The sequence below is a fragment of the Saccopteryx leptura genome, chromosome 2 (genome assembly GCF_036850995.1).
Source record: "Saccopteryx leptura isolate mSacLep1 chromosome 2, mSacLep1_pri_phased_curated, whole genome shotgun sequence".
Taxonomy (NCBI): Eukaryota; Metazoa; Chordata; class Mammalia; order Chiroptera; family Emballonuridae; genus Saccopteryx; species Saccopteryx leptura.
Window position 1 is genome coordinate 362,080,581 of NC_089504.1, and position 18,583 is coordinate 362,099,163.

The window sequence follows — 18,583 nt, forward strand, 5'->3', positions numbered from 1 at the left end:
CGCGGGCCGCATGCGACCCCCAGAGGCCATTTATCCGGCCCCCGCCGTACTTCCAGAAGAAACACCTCTTTCATTGGTGGTCAGTGAGAGGAGCACAGTTCCCATTGAAATACTGGTCAGTTAGTTGATTTAAATTTACTTGATCTTTATTTTAAATATTGTATTTGTTCCCATTTTGTTTTTTTACTTTAAAATAAGATATGTGCAGTGTGCATAGGGATTTGTTCATAGTTTTTTTTATAGTCCGGCCCTCCAACGGTCTGAGGGACAGTGAACTGGCCCCCTGTGTAAAAAGTTTGGGGACCCCTGATGTAGAGAAAGGGAAGAGGGTTGAGACAAGGCTCTCACACAACATTTAGGATGGAGGCAGGGATTCTGTGAAAACCAAAGAGAGGAACGGCTATTGGAAGAGGTGGAGGATGGAGGTTGATCCAATCCGAGGAGAATCTGGAAGTGGCACCCGTAATGGAAAACGGGAGCACCTGTAGCAGCCCGTGCGCCAGCCTCATCCGTGGCTGTCTTTCGATGTGCCTGAGTGTCCATGGGCAAGGGGACGTCAGCACCTGAAATGGCACAGAGACAGAGGGGGTCGCTCAGAGACCAGCTGTAGAGACGGCATGGCCTTCCTGTCGTGACGATGACCCGGGCCACCTCCCTGTCCCTTGTGGTGCTTGTGATCTCGTCCCCTTGATGAAGCGGTGACTCAGGGTTGAGGCTTCCTGTGTACTGTTCCCCGGGCGTCTGTGTATCCCCTACCCCCCCCCCCCCCGGCCCCCTCTCACCCCCGTGCGGAGTGCCTCTCCGCCGTGTTTACATTCCCCGGCCCTCTGCAGCTGCGCTTCTGTGTCCCTGCCAAGCTCTGAGTGGGAAAACTCAGCCATTGTCTTGGCCCCTCTGGGTTTTACTAAAAGGCCAACTGTTCTTGAATCCTAAGATCAAACCATCTAGAACCTCTCCCCCAATGCAGGGAAGCGTATTTTTTGACAGAACCAGTTCTCGCTCTGGGATTTTCCCTCTCACTCCCAGATGTCACCTCCCTCCTGCAGCCGGCTGGAAGGAGGCAGCAAGTGTCTTCCCAGCAACGTCCCTCTCCTGTATGGAGCCGGCCGCCAGTCCCGCTTCCAGCCTGCAGAGTGGGTCTCCTGAGCCAGGTAGAAGTTTGCAGAGTCCGGCCGGAGGAAACAGGGCTCGTATGCTAGAAATGACGTCACGTGGAGGAATCAGGGGCTTTCTGATTTGACCTCCATGCAGTGGGGGCTGCATCTCAGAGTGTGCACCTGACTCCCTGTCCTTCCTTCATAGAAAAGCACTCACAGACACCCTCTCTCCGGCCAGGACACTGACTGCAGCAAGTAGGATGTTCCATGGGAGTGCTGATTTACGAGAACAGAGACAACGCCTGAGTTGAGCGTGGCCTTTCTCAGGTTCTGGGCGGGTCAACATGACTTAGTGACCTCTAGATTCTTATGAGTGCCCTGGGGATTTTACTCCAAGCTTGTTCATTCTCTCTCTAGTCATCTCAGTCTTTTCTCGGCTTGATAGGAGCACACCTTAGCTGCGAAGGAAGCTGTCTATTGCCCGGAGTCCTGGTTTCTGCTTGAGTCAGACAGAACCCCAGCTCGCTTTCCCAACTCCTCAAACAGTAGAACCATTCTGGTGTTCTGCACACACAGACAAGCCCCTGCTCTCAGGGGTCCTGATCGTTTCCTTAGATCGAGCCAGGCTCCCCCCCCCCAACCCCCCCCCCTGAATCCCCAAGTCAGCTTCTCAGCTGCTTTTTGAAAAAACAAAATAATAATTATCATCAAACCTCTGATTCACAATACACAGCCTCATGATGACAGGTGGATGAGTTATTTATCACCATAACCCTTCGGCACAGGAAAGCAACATGTCTTAGTCCACGAGGGCCGGCCCAGAAGTCGTCCGTTCATGATTGTCATGTACATTTCCGAAAGACCCTGCACTAGTCCCTGCTGACCTGTGTCCCCAGGGCTCAGACTTGGTGATAAAACACAACAGAACAAAATCGTGGTTCCTAAGAATCCAGTCGTTGTCGGAGACTCTGGAAGTCTTGACACTTTTCTTGTGGTTGAGTTGTAAGGCAGGGAGACAACAGGCTGGACGGCAGAGTTGTTGCTTAGGCATAAAAAGGAAAGGTTTGCTTTCCTGTAACATTCTCGCGGACAAAAATCGATCATTCTCGGAAAAATGATTTTCAAAGTGCAAATTATTTTTTTTGAGGGGGGAGGCAGAAATACAGTGAGGCATACATGAAAAATACCTTTCTGAGGAAGATTCCGGAAAAGGGGTGGGATAAAGAGAATCCAGGCCTGACCTATGGTGGCTCAGTCAAGCGTCCACCTGGAACGCTGAGGACGCTGGTTTGAAACCCCAGGCTTGCCTGGTCAAGGCACATACAGGGAGCAACTACTACGAGTTGATGCTTCTTGCTTCTTCCCCCTCTTTCTCTCTCTCTTCTCTCTCCTCTCTCTAAAATCAATCAATAAAAAATGTTTTTAAGAGAAAAGAAAGGAAAGAGCCTCAGGGAGCTGGTCGCTTTGGGAGGAACAGGAGTGGAAAGAAGGGAAGTTCAGCTAGGCCTGAGAGAAAGCGTCCTGGTGTTGGCCTTCGCTGTCCACTGCGGTGATCACAGACCGCCGTGAGAGTGGGCAGGGCCTGCCCATGTGGGGCTGGCGGCTGGAGCCTGAGAGAAGGTGGCCATCCCGGTGTTGGCCTTCGCTGCCCACTGCGGTGATCACAGACCGCCGTGAGAGTGGGCAGGGCCTGCCCACGTGGGGCTGGCGGCTGGAGCCTGAGAGAAGGTGGCCATCCCGGTGTTGGCCTTCGCTGCCCACTGCGGTGATCACAGACCGCCGTGAGAGTGGGCAGGGCCTGCCCACGTGGGGCTGGCAGCTGGGAGTCTGGGAAGGAGCCCTGGAGTGGGGGGGGGGGGCTCCCGGAGAGGGGAAGCTAGACACACTGCTCAGCTCCCCTTATGTCCCTGGTGTTCTTGGTCCCTACAGAATTATTCCCAAGAGCTAAAATCAAATGCTAAAAAGAAAGTTAACTCTTTTTCCCAATTCATGTAGTCCTAGGAACAGGATATGTTGAGAGACTTAAGGCAAATGTCTAGCCAGGAATCTAAAGGAATCTTTCTTCTTTCTTTTTTTTTTTTTCTTTCTTTTTTTTAAAATTTTTTATTTATTCATTTTTAGAGAGGACAGAGAGAGGGAGAGAGAGAGAGACAGAGAAGGAGAAAGAGGAGAGAGAGAGAAGGGGGGAGGAGCTGGAAGCATCAACTCCCATATGTGCCTTGACCAGGCAAGCCCAGGGTTTCGAACCGGCGACCTCAGCATTTCCAGGTCGATGCTTTATCCACTGCGCCACCACAGGTCAGGCGGGATCTTTCTTCTTTCAAGCGTCCACTCCACTGACATCTATTTCTATAATGAAGGCATCTGATCACCTACCCGGGCAGTGGGTTCTGTCTTCACAGGACAATACAACCCATCTTCCACAGACGATGGGATCATCAGTGTATCGAACTGTCTCCGGGCAAGAGCCACGTTGAAACTGCCTTTACTTTCGCAGAACAGCCTTCTCCTTCGGGAAACGGATTTTGCCCCAGTCTGTTCCAGGAGGAAGTTAGGAGAGGGTCGGCCCATGAATTAAAATAGCTCGGACTTGTGAGCAGATAAGCAAGCTAGGTCCATTCCCACATTCCACTTCACTGTTTCCAGCCCTTGGGACGGGCCCAGCAGAAAGGTAACTAGGACTCCTACTATCTCACTCTAATCTCGGAATTTTAAATGTTTACGCAGAGGAAAGTACAACTGACTCATTCATCTAATCACTCCCAAGAGGGAGAAGGAAAGCTAAGAGTCACCAGGCCGAGGCCCCCAAGGGGCCCGCGCTCAGAGCCAGCCCCATGAGCATAGCTGGGAGATGATATCAGGGCTTCCCAAAGCGGGTCCTTGTCATCACACCGCCTGAAGTGTCTCTGGGGACAATAGCCAGTGCACACCACTCCCGGAGAGCCCCGCACCAGGGGAGATTGGAGCAGGGGCCGGCTCGCAGCACGGAGCTGATAGACGCAGTTGTTCCAGAGGCAGCCAGATAAGCTGACCTCTGTCCCTCTCTGCACATGGGTCTGGTTTGAGCCAGGGAGGAGGAGGAATGTGACACTCCTTTCGTGTGACACTCTTCCTGCGCTCTGGGGAAAGTCTGTCTCTGCTTTCCCAGAACGAACCACTCAGGACAAACCAGTCTCTCTGTCTCTGGTGTTGTGCCAACCCTCGCAAAGCTGACCGCAGGGATCAACTGCCTCCTGGGTGGTCTCTTTTCTTATTTTGAAAACGGTAAACTTGAGACAAGTGGACACTCCTAACCAAAAAAACAGTCACAACAATGATAGCAGCCCAAAATGACTGAGGGCTTGCTCAGCAGGGAACGTGCAAATAACATAGAACACGCTCTACGTGTGTTGTTACGTGCATCCTCAAAACCCCGAGAGGTCGCTGTCATTGTTACGGTTCCTATAGATGGAGACACTGAGGCTCCATGGGGTGGAATGACTCGCCCGCAATCACTTTGCCACTGAACTGGTTGAAGCAAGAGACAAACCGTGTCGGTGTGACTCCAGAATCCAGCGTCTCATTGACCAGACTGAACACCGAGCGCGCGCGCACGTCATCCCCAAGGCGGCGTCATCCGCCACCGCGTGCTCTCGGCGACCCGCCCCTGGTCACGGCTTCCTTCGCCCACAGGGTGCGCCGCTGGGCGTGGGCTCTCTGCCCTTTCCTGGTCGCCCCGCCCTGGCAACCACAAATCCCGACCACGTGGGGCGCGGGGGGAGTGAGGATTGGCGGGGGCCCCCCACGGCCGGACCTTTGAGCCTGGGCAGCGCCTGCGCGGTCGGTCCTCCATGCGTCTGTTGGCATATTCTGACCCTGCACATCGTGCTTGTTAGAAACCAGAGGCCACAAAATAATAATAATAATAATAACAATGATGATGATTTTCATTGAGGAAGATCTCTATGTGCTCACGTGGAAAAATCTCCAGGAAACACTGTAGAGGGAAAAGAGTACATTTCAGAACAGGATCTTTCACTCAGTCCTGTCCGGATGAAATGCTTTTTAAATCCGTGTGTATATGTCTTGATATATATAATTAAATCCAGAAGAAGAAAGAAATTATTAATGGGAAGTAGGATTCTATCATGGACACTTCATATGGTATGAATTTTCAAGAGAAGTAGACATGACTTTTAAATAATAGAAAAGCAGGGATGACTTTCATAAAGGATCTTTGACTCCCTGGAGTAGCAATACTGTCCCCAAGCCTGTCCGGGTTAGCAGCTGCCCAGTGGACCGACAGCTAGCGTCTCCACCTGTCCTGTCCTTGTCTGGCCCCTTTCCCGACTTGACCCTTGGATGTCTGAGTGAGGGGCCCGTGACAGATGCCAGCGGTGGTGGCGATGACAAGCCCCAAACCGCACTTGTTCTGTTGCTTCCAGCTCCTCGGGGCCGCTCCAGCCAGCAGGGAGAAAGCGAGCCCCCCTCTCTTATCTGCAGGGAGCCAGGAGTCAAAAGTTCTTGTCGGTGTGATTGCAGAACACGGGACTGGAAAACTTCCTGCTCACACCCGAATTCCTGTGGAAGAGCTGTGCCTTGGAGTGGGGTCCGAGGGGTGATGTGGCCACAGCCCGCTTTGTACTGTGCCTTTGGATAGTACACCAGATGAAATGTAGCCATTAAGAAACAGAAGGGGCCTGTAAGGGATGTCATGATCGTCCCATCCGGTGTGACGAGCTCTCCCTCCAGGTTGTCCCCCTCCCAGAGACCACGTGGGCTCTCTGCGTGTGTGAGCCGGTGAGCTTTCCCCAAAACAGCCGCAGAGGGGTATGAAGAATGGAAAGAAAACCCACATAGTAAACACACACTTTAGATCACCCTGACATTTCTGAGACACCCCCGCGGCTTTTCTAAACAGATGGGCGTTAGTTGGCTAGGCTGCGAGGCACCCTGGTGACATTAGCTGGTAATGACACTTAGGAACTTCACCTTGGTGGCCATCCTAGCTTGCTCCGTGCGTATGGCTTGATCCCCGAAGATGGTGCAGGTGACACGCTGTCATCTCAGTCGTGTCTCTCACCGTGGAGCTGGGGGCGATGGGGCGCTCTCCTGTGGCTTCCTCCGCTGGCCTCGTTCTGCACCCCCTGGTCCCCTCTCCTTCCTTCCTCCCCCCTGGTTTCAGAAAGATGCGAGTCCATGTCGAAACGTTCAAGAATGGATAAACCCGAAAATAGAGTTTAACAAGTACATTGTCACTCTCACAAACACAAGCTCCCATACGGAGTAAATAGAAGAGAAGCCAAGTAATGATTTTTACTCCTACTTAGAACTGGGATCGGAGCAAGGAGCTAGCTGACCCTCATCGGGGTTGATGCGGGGGGGACACACGGACGTTTTTCACAAAGCCCTTCAATGGGCCGCTGACCCGGTCTCGGATTGTCCTCCCGCAGGTAACCAGGTGAGCTTCTCCAAGTCAGCAGACGCATTTGCCTTTGAGGAGGACAGCGGCAGCGAAGGGCTCTCTCCAGACCATAGTCGCGGTGACGACCCGCAGGGCCCGGCGAGATCCCCGCCCGACCCGAAGGCTGCGGAGACCCCGGTGCCGGGTCCCCCGGAGGCCACCCAGGTAAACAGACCACATCTCCGGGTCCCCCGGAGGCCACCCAGGTAAACAGACCACATCTCCGGGTCCCCCGGAGGCCACCCAGGTAAACAGACCACATCTCCTCCGTTCGTCATTTCATCACCGTCTTCAAATCCATGCTGCCGCCATAGGCTTTGCTTTGAGGTTCGGAGATACCTTTTCGGTTCAGGGTTCTGTGGGTCATGGTAGAAACCTCCAGAAAACCTTGTGGGAGAATCCCCAGGACGGTGACCTCAGACTGACTTTTGAAGCACCTGCTCTGCCAAGTAGATGCCTTTTATCTCCATGTTGACAAAGCAAAAAGGAGGTTCGCTGAGATGGGGTGACCTCTCCCCCAACAATCTCCAGGCAGCATGTGGCAGACAGACAGACAGACAGACAGAGCGGGACTGGGTCCAAACCCCAGTCCGCTGAGATGGGGTGACCCCCCCAACAATCTCCAGGCAGCATGTGGCAGACAGACAGATAGACAGACAGAGCGGGACCGGGTCCAAACCCCAGTTCGCTGAGATGGGGTGACCCCCCCCAACAATCTCCAGGCAGCATGTGGCAGACAGACAGACAGACAGAGTGGGACCGGGTCCAAACCCCAGTCCACTGAGGTGGGGTGACCCCCCCAACAATCTCCAGGCAGCATGTGGCAGACAGACAGACAGACAGAGTGGGACCGGGTCCAAACCCCAGTCCACTGAGGTGGGGTGACCCCCCCAACAATCTCCAGGCAGCATGTGGCAGACAGACAGACAGACAGAGCGGGACCAAACCCCAGTCTGCTGAGATGGGGTGACCCCCCCCCAACAATCTCCAGGCAGCATGTGGCAGACAGACAGACAGACAGAGTGGGACCGGGTCCAAACCCCAGTCTGCTGAGATGGGGTGACCCCCCCCCAACAATCTCCAGGCAGCATGTGGCAGACAGACAGACAGACAGAGTGGGACTGGGTCCAAACCCCAGTCTGCTGAGATGGGGTGACCCCCCCCAACAATCTCCAGGCAGCATGTGGCAGACAGACAGACAGACAGAGTGGGACCCGGTCCAAACCCCAGTCTGCTGAGATGGGGTGACCCCCCCAACAATCTCCAGGCAGCATGGGGCAGACAGACAGACAGACAGAGCGGGACCGGGTCCAAATCCCAGTCTTCCAGGCACCGAGCAGTCACTAGAGGGCGCGGAGGTTACGGGACAGGGCGCCCCGCGTGGGTTCTGGCTTTAGCAGATTTCAGCCCGTCAAACCGCAGCCGGATCCACTTCCAGCCCCGAACCAAGCACGGCACTCGCCTCTTTCTGGATAAATCCACAAACTCTTCAAATCAGGAGAATGTATATTGCAAATATTGCTTTAAAAAGAAAAGCACCTTGTAAAGAACAATAGCGATTATTAACAGCAGGCCCGAGCCACTCTAGGTGCGCGCCCTCCGGGCGGGTATCCCTGACCTCGGACTGGACAGAGGAGGAGGGGGGAGGTCTGTGAGGCTGAGGGGCTGCCTGGTCTCCAGGGACACAGCACACTCCCCCAGCCCCTGCAGCAGCCACCTCTGGAAGCCACCAGGCCCAATGAGACTGTCCTCAGCCAGCGCACTGGTCCCCACGGAGCCCTGGGAGCAGGCGTGGGGGCCCCCCCCACAGGAGGTGGGAGTCTTCCACCCCTGGTTTTACTACATGCCGACCGTGGAGAGAACTCTCCAGACCATCAGCCCCTGCCCTTTGGCCAGCATTGACCCTTCCTGGCCTCCCAGGAATCAGTCTGGGGATTGAAACTGGACGTTACATTTGAAAAATACGTTCTAACACTGTCAAGCACCATATGGATTATCAGGGACCGTTTGGTGATTTCATCCAGGGCCCCGTTTTCCAAACCTGTGCTCCTTACAGGTCACTGTCACGCCCTGCTCACTCCTTACGGGTCACTGTCACGCCCTGCTTCACTCCTCCATCGGAGCAAAGCCAAGGCTGCCGGCAGAGAGAGAATGTGGGAGGGGAGTGAAGGGCAGACACAAAAGGCAGAGCTGAAATCCTACACAGCGATTGTGCAAGAGGCCACAAGCAAAGTGGTGCCCCTTCCCCTGTGCCCCAGCTGGTCGCTGCAGCCGGAGCACACCTCCGATAACACAGTGTGCCAGACCATGGTGCTGTTTACCTGACAGCGAATTCCTCAGCTCCTGATCCAAGTGGGGTTTGAGGAGAAGACGAGTTATGTTCCTGCCTCACCCTCGCGGGGTGGGGGGAAGGAAGGCACCGAACGAGCAATGCCAGGCAGAGTGCAGAGGGCACGTCGTGGTCTTACCCAGCAGCTGCGTGGGACAGGGAAGGACACGGAGGCTCTGAGAGGAATGGGTCCTAGAGAGCCCGCAGGTGGCCGGGCTCGGGGGAGGGCAGAGCAGCCCCCGGGGAGACCATGAGCTGCCCCCTGCCCCCGTTTGTCAAAGTCACAGCGCAGGTATGAAGGAAAGGGAGAGGGGGTCATTGTCTTTCCTTCCAAGGCCTCTGCGTACAGAAACATGCCTCTCACAGAGGTCGGCCTGATGCTGCACGCACTCACGCATGCACACACATACACATATGTGCACATAAATACACATGTACACAGAGATACACACCAAATACACATATATACACACAGACACACCACAAATGCACACACACATATATTACATGTACATACACAGAGCATGTACACATATCTGCACATACAGACACACACATATACCTGTGCATGCACAAGTGCACATAAATACACATATGTAGACAGAGATACACACAAAATACACCTATATATACACAGACACACCACAGATGCACACACATTACATGCACACACAGAACACGTACACATATCTGCACATACATATACACATATATACCTACATATATATGTGTACACACACGCACAGAGGTACTGTTATACACAGAACACACACATGCACACATAAACGCATGTATACACAGAGATACATATACACACATACACAAGCACACACACACACAGTCCCTCTATCTGCTAACACCCTGTCATCTAGCTTTTGTGTCTTAGGCGTCCCCCCAGTTCCTGTACACCCACTCCTCCCTCGTCCTTTCTTTGTCACTCCCATAATCAAGTCCAACAGGCGAACCTGGTCACAGGCAGGAGAAACACGCACGCAGGGTGACGGGATGTCCCAGTTTGCCAAGAAGAGACAGGGCAGTTCTAGGCTTATCTGGAGGAATGATCTTGATAATGACCCCTCTCTCCCCTCAAAACGTCCTCGACTGGTTGACAAGTGACACCTGTCCATAGGACCCCTGCTCCTGGAGGAAGCAGCCGTCCGTGCGCTTGGCCACGAAGCGAGGGTTAAAGCAGCCGCTCCGTGTGGGCGGAGGCTGCTCTCTGCTCTCACCCTCCTCGGCCACACGGTGTTTACGCTTACTTCTTACTAATGCCACGTTTTGGATTTCAGGATCTAACTGCTGGCTCGGAAACTGACAGGAATGACCCGATCTCACAGCCCAGCCACCTGGCAGACTCAGGGAAGCAGGCGCTGGGCCCCCTCAGCCCCCCCAACCCCGGGCACGCTGCTGTCAAGGTACGGACGGGCCAGCCCCCGAGCGCCGGCCCGAGCCCTCGCTCACAGAGCCGGCCTGAGCACCGCTCTCCCAGTCAGGTCTGGTGTCGTGAGCGGAGCCACCCAGACCCCTGTGTGGGTTTGGTCCACTGGGAGCGTGGCGTGACGAGACTTGGGCGAGGGGCCATCAGTGCACAGGGGCCAGGATCCCAGCATCTATGCAGCACAGCAGAGGAGAGAACAAGGTGTTTGCCGTTCTTTGGGATCACAGCTCAGGCAGTATGTCCCTGATGGCAAAGACTTCGTAAGTTCATCCTGGAGAGAGACACGGCAGTGGGTATTGCACACAGAATTAGCTTAAGATGTAGGAGACCTGGCACCAGTAAGACCTGTGTGTTCCAGCCAGGCTCCGTGTGGGAAAGCAGGTGAAGCAGGCTCCGTGTGGGAAAGCAGGTGAAGCAGGCTCCGTGTGGAAAAGCAGGTGAAGCAGGCTCCGTGTGGAAAAGCAGGTGAAGCAGGCTCCGTGTGGAAAAGCAGGTGAAGCAGGCTCCGTGTGGGAAAGCAGGTGAAGCAGGCTCCGTGTGGAAAAGCAGGTGAAGCAGGCTCCGTGTGGAAAAGCAGGTGAAGCAGGCTCCGTGTGGAAAAGCAGGTGAAGCAGGCTCCATGTGGAAAAGCAGGTGAAGCAGGCTCCGTGTGGAAAAGCAGGTGAACATGCCTCACGGCGCAGTTGTCAGTTAAGTATCTCAGTATTGTGCCTAACAGTTCACCGGGCGCTCTCCTCAATCAGCTGCCTGGTGGTGGTCATGTAGCCTCTTCCTTATCACATTTATCTTCGAAAACTTCTGATTGGTTTGGGATTGTGCCTCCTCACCTCTAAGACCACTGCTTACTGAGTACAGAAATGTTTCTTTGTTTATTTAGAGAGAGAGAGAGAGACAGGGACAGACAGGAAAGAAGAGATGAGAAGCATCAACTCATAGTTGCAGCTCCTTTAGTTGTTCATTAATTGCTTTCTCATGTGTGCCTTGATTGGGGGGGGGCTACAGCAGAGCAGAGTGACCCCTTACACAAGCCAGTGACCCCTTGCTCAAGCCAGCGACCATGGGGTCATGTCTATGATCCCATGCTCAAGCCGGCGACCTCACACCCCAGCTGTTGAAGCTGGTGACCTTGGGGTCTCGAACCTGGGTCCTCAGCTTCCCAGGCTGGCGCCCTATCCACTGCACCACTGCCTGGTCAGGCATGCAATCTTTTTTTAGTAATTGCAAACTGAGTGAGAATTAATATTGAAATAATGGTGCCATAGTCTCTTTCACTGCACACGCGGGAGGGGCCGGCGGGCAGTAGGGCCGCGTACGCGGGAGGGGCCAGCGGGCAGTGGGGCCGCACACGCGGGAGGGGCCGGCGGGCAGGCAGTAGGGCCGCGTACGCGGGAGGGGCCGGCGGGCAGTAGGGCCGCACACGCGGGAGGGGCCGGCGGGCAGTAGGGCCGCGTACACGGGAGGGGTCGGCGGGCAGTAGGGCCGCGTATGCTGGAGGGGCCGGCGGGCAGTAGGGCTGCCCAGCACAGCCCCCTCCACCCCCACTGCCATCCCTTAAACCTCACTTCCCATTCACTCAGCTCAACAGCTTTGAGACGATGTGACCATCGGTGGGGTTTGTTCATCGCAGGCGGAAGGAGGGGACGATTCACCTCAGTTCCAATGTGATGTACAGGGACATTTTATTAACATTCCTACCAAAGTTATTTGAAATTTCATAGTTCAAATGAGCGAGGCCTTCAACCTCCATGTGCCGAGAGAATGTCACAGTCTCCCCGGAGGAAGGACAGGTCAGTTTTTATAAAGAGCAGGACAGAGACCCAGCTGATACAGTGAGACCTGTTGTTTGTGTGAGGAGCTGACATCCCTCCCAATTTGTCAAGGCCCGTGAAGTCTCGTGGTTAAGTATCCATCCTCTCTGAATTAAGAGGGTACTAGAGGGCTTCTCAGAGGAGGAGGTGACCGAGCTTGGGACAGCATCTCTGCCTTGTTGACTGCATAAGAGTCACGTGAAGCCACGGAGGGGACGCACGGGAATACTCTGAAAACTGTGAGACCTCCCACCTAGAGGAAGGTGTTATCAATGCAGGCTCCAAGAGGGGGGGTGTAAAGCCAGTAACCACGGCCACCATCACAGCCGCCTGGCCCGTGCAGGTTCACATTAGATTCGGACAGACGGTAATGAAACAATGGAGCCAAGAACTGGTGAGCCATTAGCTTTAATCCTAGCTTGCACCCAGTAGGCAAGAAATACACACAGTGAGAAAACACTTCCCTTTCCATTCAGAGTTCCCAAAGCCACTGACTTATCCGAGTTTTCTAGAATTACCAGCCTAATTCACCTCTGTTCCCATCTCCTTCTGTCTGTACAAACTGCACAAACTGGCTTCTCCTTCAGCACTCCACTGCCTTGGCTGCTTCTCCTCTCTTCCACGTGGCCTTTCTCTGCTCTCCTCTCTATTGTCAGTCTCAGAACCAAGAGAGAGCAAGCTCCCGGTCTGCTCCATTTTATAGTGTAGAAATCGAAACCTTTAATCCAATATACAAACAAGGAAGTCTCTGATACAAAGTCACTTATCTGAGGCATAATGGGATTCCTCACGAGAGTGCACCACCCCACATCATGCAACAGTCAAGGGTGTGAGGAGAAAGCTTAGTCTTAAAACTAAGCCTTAGGCCACAACGACCCTGCCTGCTTACAGCCTGTCCCCCACACCCAATGCAAACTATAAGCGAGCAAACATATATATCATATTTACAAACTTATTTGACCCACAGGGGGCACATCAGAACCGAATCAAACATGATTCCCACCCTCAAGGAGCCTGGAGTCTAGCTGGTGTCACAACCACCAACACCCCGTAGAGTCTTTTGAGCAAGTAAGAAAAATGTGCCCCCCAAAACTGGACTAGACATTTCTTCAAAGATAAAGAAATTGCCAATAATCACACTAAAAGGTGCTCAGTGCCACTCATCCTCAGGAAAACACTAGCCAAAACCACCACCCTATCAAATCCCATCCACCGACCGAAGTGGCGATGCCCAAAGCACGGGAAGTCGCGACGGCCAGTGGGGACGTGCAGATGGGAGCGTGCGTACGTTGCTGGTGGGAATGGAAGATGGCTTTCCACCCACGATGGGGACCGTAGAGGCTCCTCAGCACATTAACTATAGAATTACTGTATGTCAACAAAAGAAAACAAACTTCCAAACCTGAGTAAGAATTTCTTATGAGTTGGTTTGAGCCAAACTGTTGACAACTGCCGGGAAGCAAAGTCTCACCAGATTGAGGAAAACGCTCCGGAAAATGGCGGTCTCAGCACTTATTGATCCATCAGAATTAAAGGGGAAGACAGAAGGGTCACATGAAATTGATTGGTGATAAATGAGGGAGGCGGGAAAAGGCAAACAGGGGAAATCTCTGGGATGGGATGAAAGTGCAATGTTTACCCTGAAAAACCTCTCTCTCAGAGGGAGGCTAAGGACAGGCCAGTTAATCAACATGATGATAATAACAGTGAAAGGGGTTGTTGGTTCCTGCTGTGGTAGGATGCCCGCCCTGAGGGGCCAGAGAAAGAAGAGCACCCCACACCTCAAAGGCATGTGATCAGGGACATTATTGCAGATGCCGAAGGCAACAGACAGGCTTCAAAGCAAACATCCCATCTTTGTTCAGATAGAAAATAACTCCCTAGGACGTGACTACCCACCATAAACCACTTTTAGTGAGAAAGATTTGATCTAGAGCAGGGGTAGTCCACCTTGTTATACCTACTGCCCACTGTTGTATCTCTGTTAGTAGTAACATTTTCTAACCACCCACCAGTTCCACAGTCATGGTGATTTATAAAGTAGGGAAGTCATTTTACTTTATAAAATTTATAAGGCAGAGTTACCGCAAGTTAAAGCATATAATAATAATTACTTACCAAGTACTTCGTGTCAGATTTTCGCTAAGTTTGGCAGAATAAATCTTTATAAAACAACTTACTATAGTTAAATCTATCTTTTTTTTTTTTTTTTTTTGTATTTTTCTGAAGCTAGAAACGGGGAGGCAGTCAGACAGACTCCCGCATGCGCCCGGCCGGGATCCACCCAGCACGCCCACCAGGGGGCGATGCTCTGCCCATCGGGGCATCGCTCTGTCGCGACCAGAGCCACTCTAGCACCTGGGGCAGAGGCCAAGGAGCCATCCCCAGCGCCCAGGCCATCTTTTGCTCCAATGGAGCCTCGTCTGTGGGAGGGGAAGAGAGAGACAGAGAGGAAGGAGAGGGGGAGGGGTGGAGAAGCAGATGGGCGCCTCTCCTGTGTGCCCTGGCCGGGAATCGAACCCGGAACTTCCACACGCCAGGCCAACGCTCTACCACTGAGCCAACTGGCCAGGGCCTAGTTAAATCTATCTTTATATTTATACTTTGGTTGCTCCGCTACCACCCACCATGAAAGCTGGAGCGCCCCCTAGTGGGCGGTAGGGACCAGGTTGACTACCACTAGTGGTTGACCAGCACTGACTAGACCAGGGGTCCCCAAACTACGGCCCGCGGGCCACATGCGGCCCCCTGAGTCCATTTATCCAGCCCCCGCCGCACTTCCAGAAGGGGCACCTCTTTCATTGGTGGTCAGTGAGAGGAGCACACTGACCATCTCATTAGCTAAAAGCAGGCCCATAGTTCCCATTGAAATACTGGTCAGTTTGTTGATTTAAATTTACTTGTTCTTCATTTTAAATATTGTATTTGTTCCCGTTTTGTTTTTTTACTTTAAAATAAGATATGTGCAGTGTGCATAGGGATTTGTTCATAGTTTTTTTTATAGTCCGGCCCTCCAATGGTCTGAGGGACAGTGAACTGGTCCCCTGTGTAAAAAGTTTGGGGACCCCTGCTCTAGACCATCCTGTGTTTACCTTAGTACTTCCGTGAGTTCACAAGGCCCCTGTGTAGGCTTTCCCTGAGCTTGTCAGGCCCAGTTCCTGGCCGCATCTTGACTGATTAAAACTTTTTATTTTCATCCACATGTATGACCCAGTAAGTCCCCTCCTAGATATTTTCCCAAGAGCACTGAAAACAGTGTTCATATAAACACTTTCACAGCAACACTATTCATAACAGTTAAAAGTTTTTAAACGAACCCAGGTGTCCATCAACTGAAGAATGGGTGAACACGTGACATATCCGTACAAAGAAGTATTATTCAGCCATAAAGGGAAACGCATACTGATATATGACATACCATGGGTATATCGTGTATATATGCATACTGATATATGACATACCATGGGTATATCGTGTATATATGCATACTGATATATGACATACCATGGGTATATCGTGTATATATGCATACTGATATATGACATACCATGGGTATATCGTGTATATATGCATACTGATATATGACATACCATGGGTATATGGTATATATATGCGTACTGATACACGATATGCATACATACTAATATCCGTATATATATGCATACTGATATATGACACACCATGGGTATATTGTGTATATATGCGTACTGATATACGATATGCATACATACTAATATCTGTATATATATGCATACTGATATATGACATACCATGGGTATATGGTGTATATGTGCGTACTGATATACGATATACATACATACTAATATTCGTATATATATGTGTACTGATATATGATAGGTATACATACTAATATCTGTATATATATGCGTACTGATATACGATATGCATACATACTAATATCCGTATATATATGCGTACTGATATACGATAGGTATATGTACCGATATATGATTTATATATATGTATACACACATATATGTACTGATATACGTATATATATGCATACTGATATGCGATATGTATATGTACTGATATCTGTGTATATATGTGTATTGATATAGATATGTATATGTACTGATACGCATATATATGTGTGTGTACCAATATATGATATGTATATGTACTGATATCTGTGTATATATGTGTACTGATATAGATATGTATATGTATAGATATCCGTATATATATATGCGTACTGATATAGATATGTATATGTACTGATATCTGTATATATACGTATACTGATATAGGATATACCATGAGTATATCATGTATATATGCGTACTGATATGCAATATGTATATGTACTGATATACATACATATATATGTGCATACTGATATAGGATATGTATATGTACTGATATCTATATATATATGTGTGTACTGATATAGGATATACCATGGGTATATCATGTATATATGCGTACTGATATGCAGTATGTATATGTACTGATATACATACATATATATATGCATACTGATATACGATATGTATATGTACTGATATCTGTGTATATATGTGTACTGATATAGGATATACCATGGGTGTATCGAGTATCCACTTGAAAGTAGGATGGTGAGTGGACACAAAAGGCCTCACACAAAAGGCAACCTATTTTGTGATTCCGTTTCTATGAAAAGTCCTGAATCCAAATCCACAGAGACAGAAAACCGATCGATGGTTTCCGGGGGCTGCAGGAAGGAGTGGGGTCTCCTTTGGGGGTGACAAAAATGTTTAGGACATAGTGACATTTGCACGGCATCGTGAACATACTAAATGCTAGTGAACTAGTGAACTGTGTGCTTTAAAACAGTTACCATGGTGACTTAGATGTTCCTTGTATTTTGCCACCATATAAAAAGAGGTTCCCTTTCCCCAGGAGCCCCCCACCCGACCCCTCAGGGCCACCAGCCTGGGCAGCAGAGGGAGAGCTGGATTTCAGCCCCTCTGCAGCGGTGTGACCAGGCAGCTTCCCAATGCCCCCTGAGACCTGCAGGTGTCTGAGAGACCTGCTGTGAATTCGGACCAGCTTCCCTGGGGACCTGAGGCTTGAGCCGCTCTCAACAGCCCAGTGCGGGGCCAACAGTCACCAGAGGCAAGGAGTTGCAAACAACAGGAAGTTGCAAGGAAAAGAAAATGGCAGCAAGAACAAGGCAGGAGGAGTGAGCAGTTGGGAGGAGGGGTTTCGGCCGTGTGGTGAGCAGTCTGCGTTGGCAGACTAGGGTTTGGACTTCACCGTGCAGGGCAGGACTGACTGCGGTGGCTGGGCTGCTGTGCTGTGTGGCAGGCAGCCCGGTGTGGGTGTGTGTGCCGGTGAGAAGGAGAAAGCCTTCAGCCACAGGCTACCCGGTTCCCAATCGCACCACACTAACCTGCCTGACACATCTACCCCTGGGTGAAGCTGCTGGACTTTAAACGCACCTCTCTCTGCTTTGGACAGATGAACGTCCTCCCCTTAGACTGGCCACACAGTTCTGGAGTAGGGCGTAGGGAAAACAAATCCACCATAGACCTATCCTCTGGTCTCAAAACAATAAAATAAAACAAAAACAAAGAGTGTGAAACTGCACAGTTCCACGAATTCAGAGACCCGTGTGCTCTGTAGTCTGCGCCCTCGCCACGCATAGAGGAAGTTCCGATTTGAATTTAGGGCTTTCTGAATGGCTCCGTCCCTGTGCTCAGGCAACCTGGGGAGGAAGCTCCTCAGCGAGGCCCAGGGCTACGCTAGTCCTAAGAGGAGGTGGGGACAGGAGCTGACCTGGAGCAGGCAGGGCAGCGCTGAGCGTAGGACCCTGCAGAAATCCTCCCCAGTGCAGGAGGCTGGCTCGTTAGCCAGGACGATCGGGGTTGCGTGAGCAGGGAGGGATACCAGGTGTGCTCCTCCTTCACTGTCTCCAACAGGAGGCCTCCTTGAGAAGACACAGTGTCCCTCAGGGGTGGGACACTCTGAGTCAGAGAAAGGCAGGTGTCCCCGCTCCCTTGGCTAGGTCACATTCGGATGTGTGTTCTGTGGTTACAATGGGGACACTGCCCAGTGGGAACAAGCCTGCCAGCTGTTCAGCAGCCCCCTCTTCTGGGCACTGCCGGTACCTCCCTTTCCCTTCCATTTCTTTTCCCCCAAATTCTCAAGAACCTTCTGTTATGACATCTATGTTCTTCATTTTGACCTTCTGGAGTCAAGTCAGAGTTTGAAAATGTATATTTTTCAACTCATCACAGTACGGACCCGGTGCTCCCTAATGTAGGGAGCGCTTTACATTTTAGGAGCAGGTTGTAGATATAATCACACCGTCCTCTGAGACCTGTTACTGTTTCCCTATTATTTTCTTATCACCCTCCTGTTGATCATGGATAAAAAGTAGAGAATGTTTTTCCCCCAACTTGTAGATGAGGTAACTAAGATGCAGTCATGTGACTGGACCATGGTCAGAAACTTCTCTTACTT

The 18,583-nt window shown here is 51.4% G+C and overlaps 1 protein-coding gene across 5 annotated transcripts in view; it reads left to right on the forward strand.

Moving 5' to 3' along the window:
• MYOCD (myocardin) overlaps nucleotides 1–18,583 on the forward strand; it is an 89,299-nt gene that overhangs the window by 48,840 nt on the left and 21,876 nt on the right. For 4 of the 5 annotated variants that reach the window (XM_066364905.1, XM_066364907.1, XM_066364908.1 and 1 more), the window contains 2 exons: nucleotides 6,530–6,705; nucleotides 10,159–10,284. In XM_066364905.1, the coding sequence (XP_066221002.1) occupies nucleotides 6,530–6,705; nucleotides 10,159–10,284 (302 nt within the window). The remainder of the gene's footprint in view (nucleotides 1–6,529; nucleotides 6,706–10,158; nucleotides 10,285–18,583) is intronic. The other variant, XM_066364906.1, reaches the window with a different exon arrangement.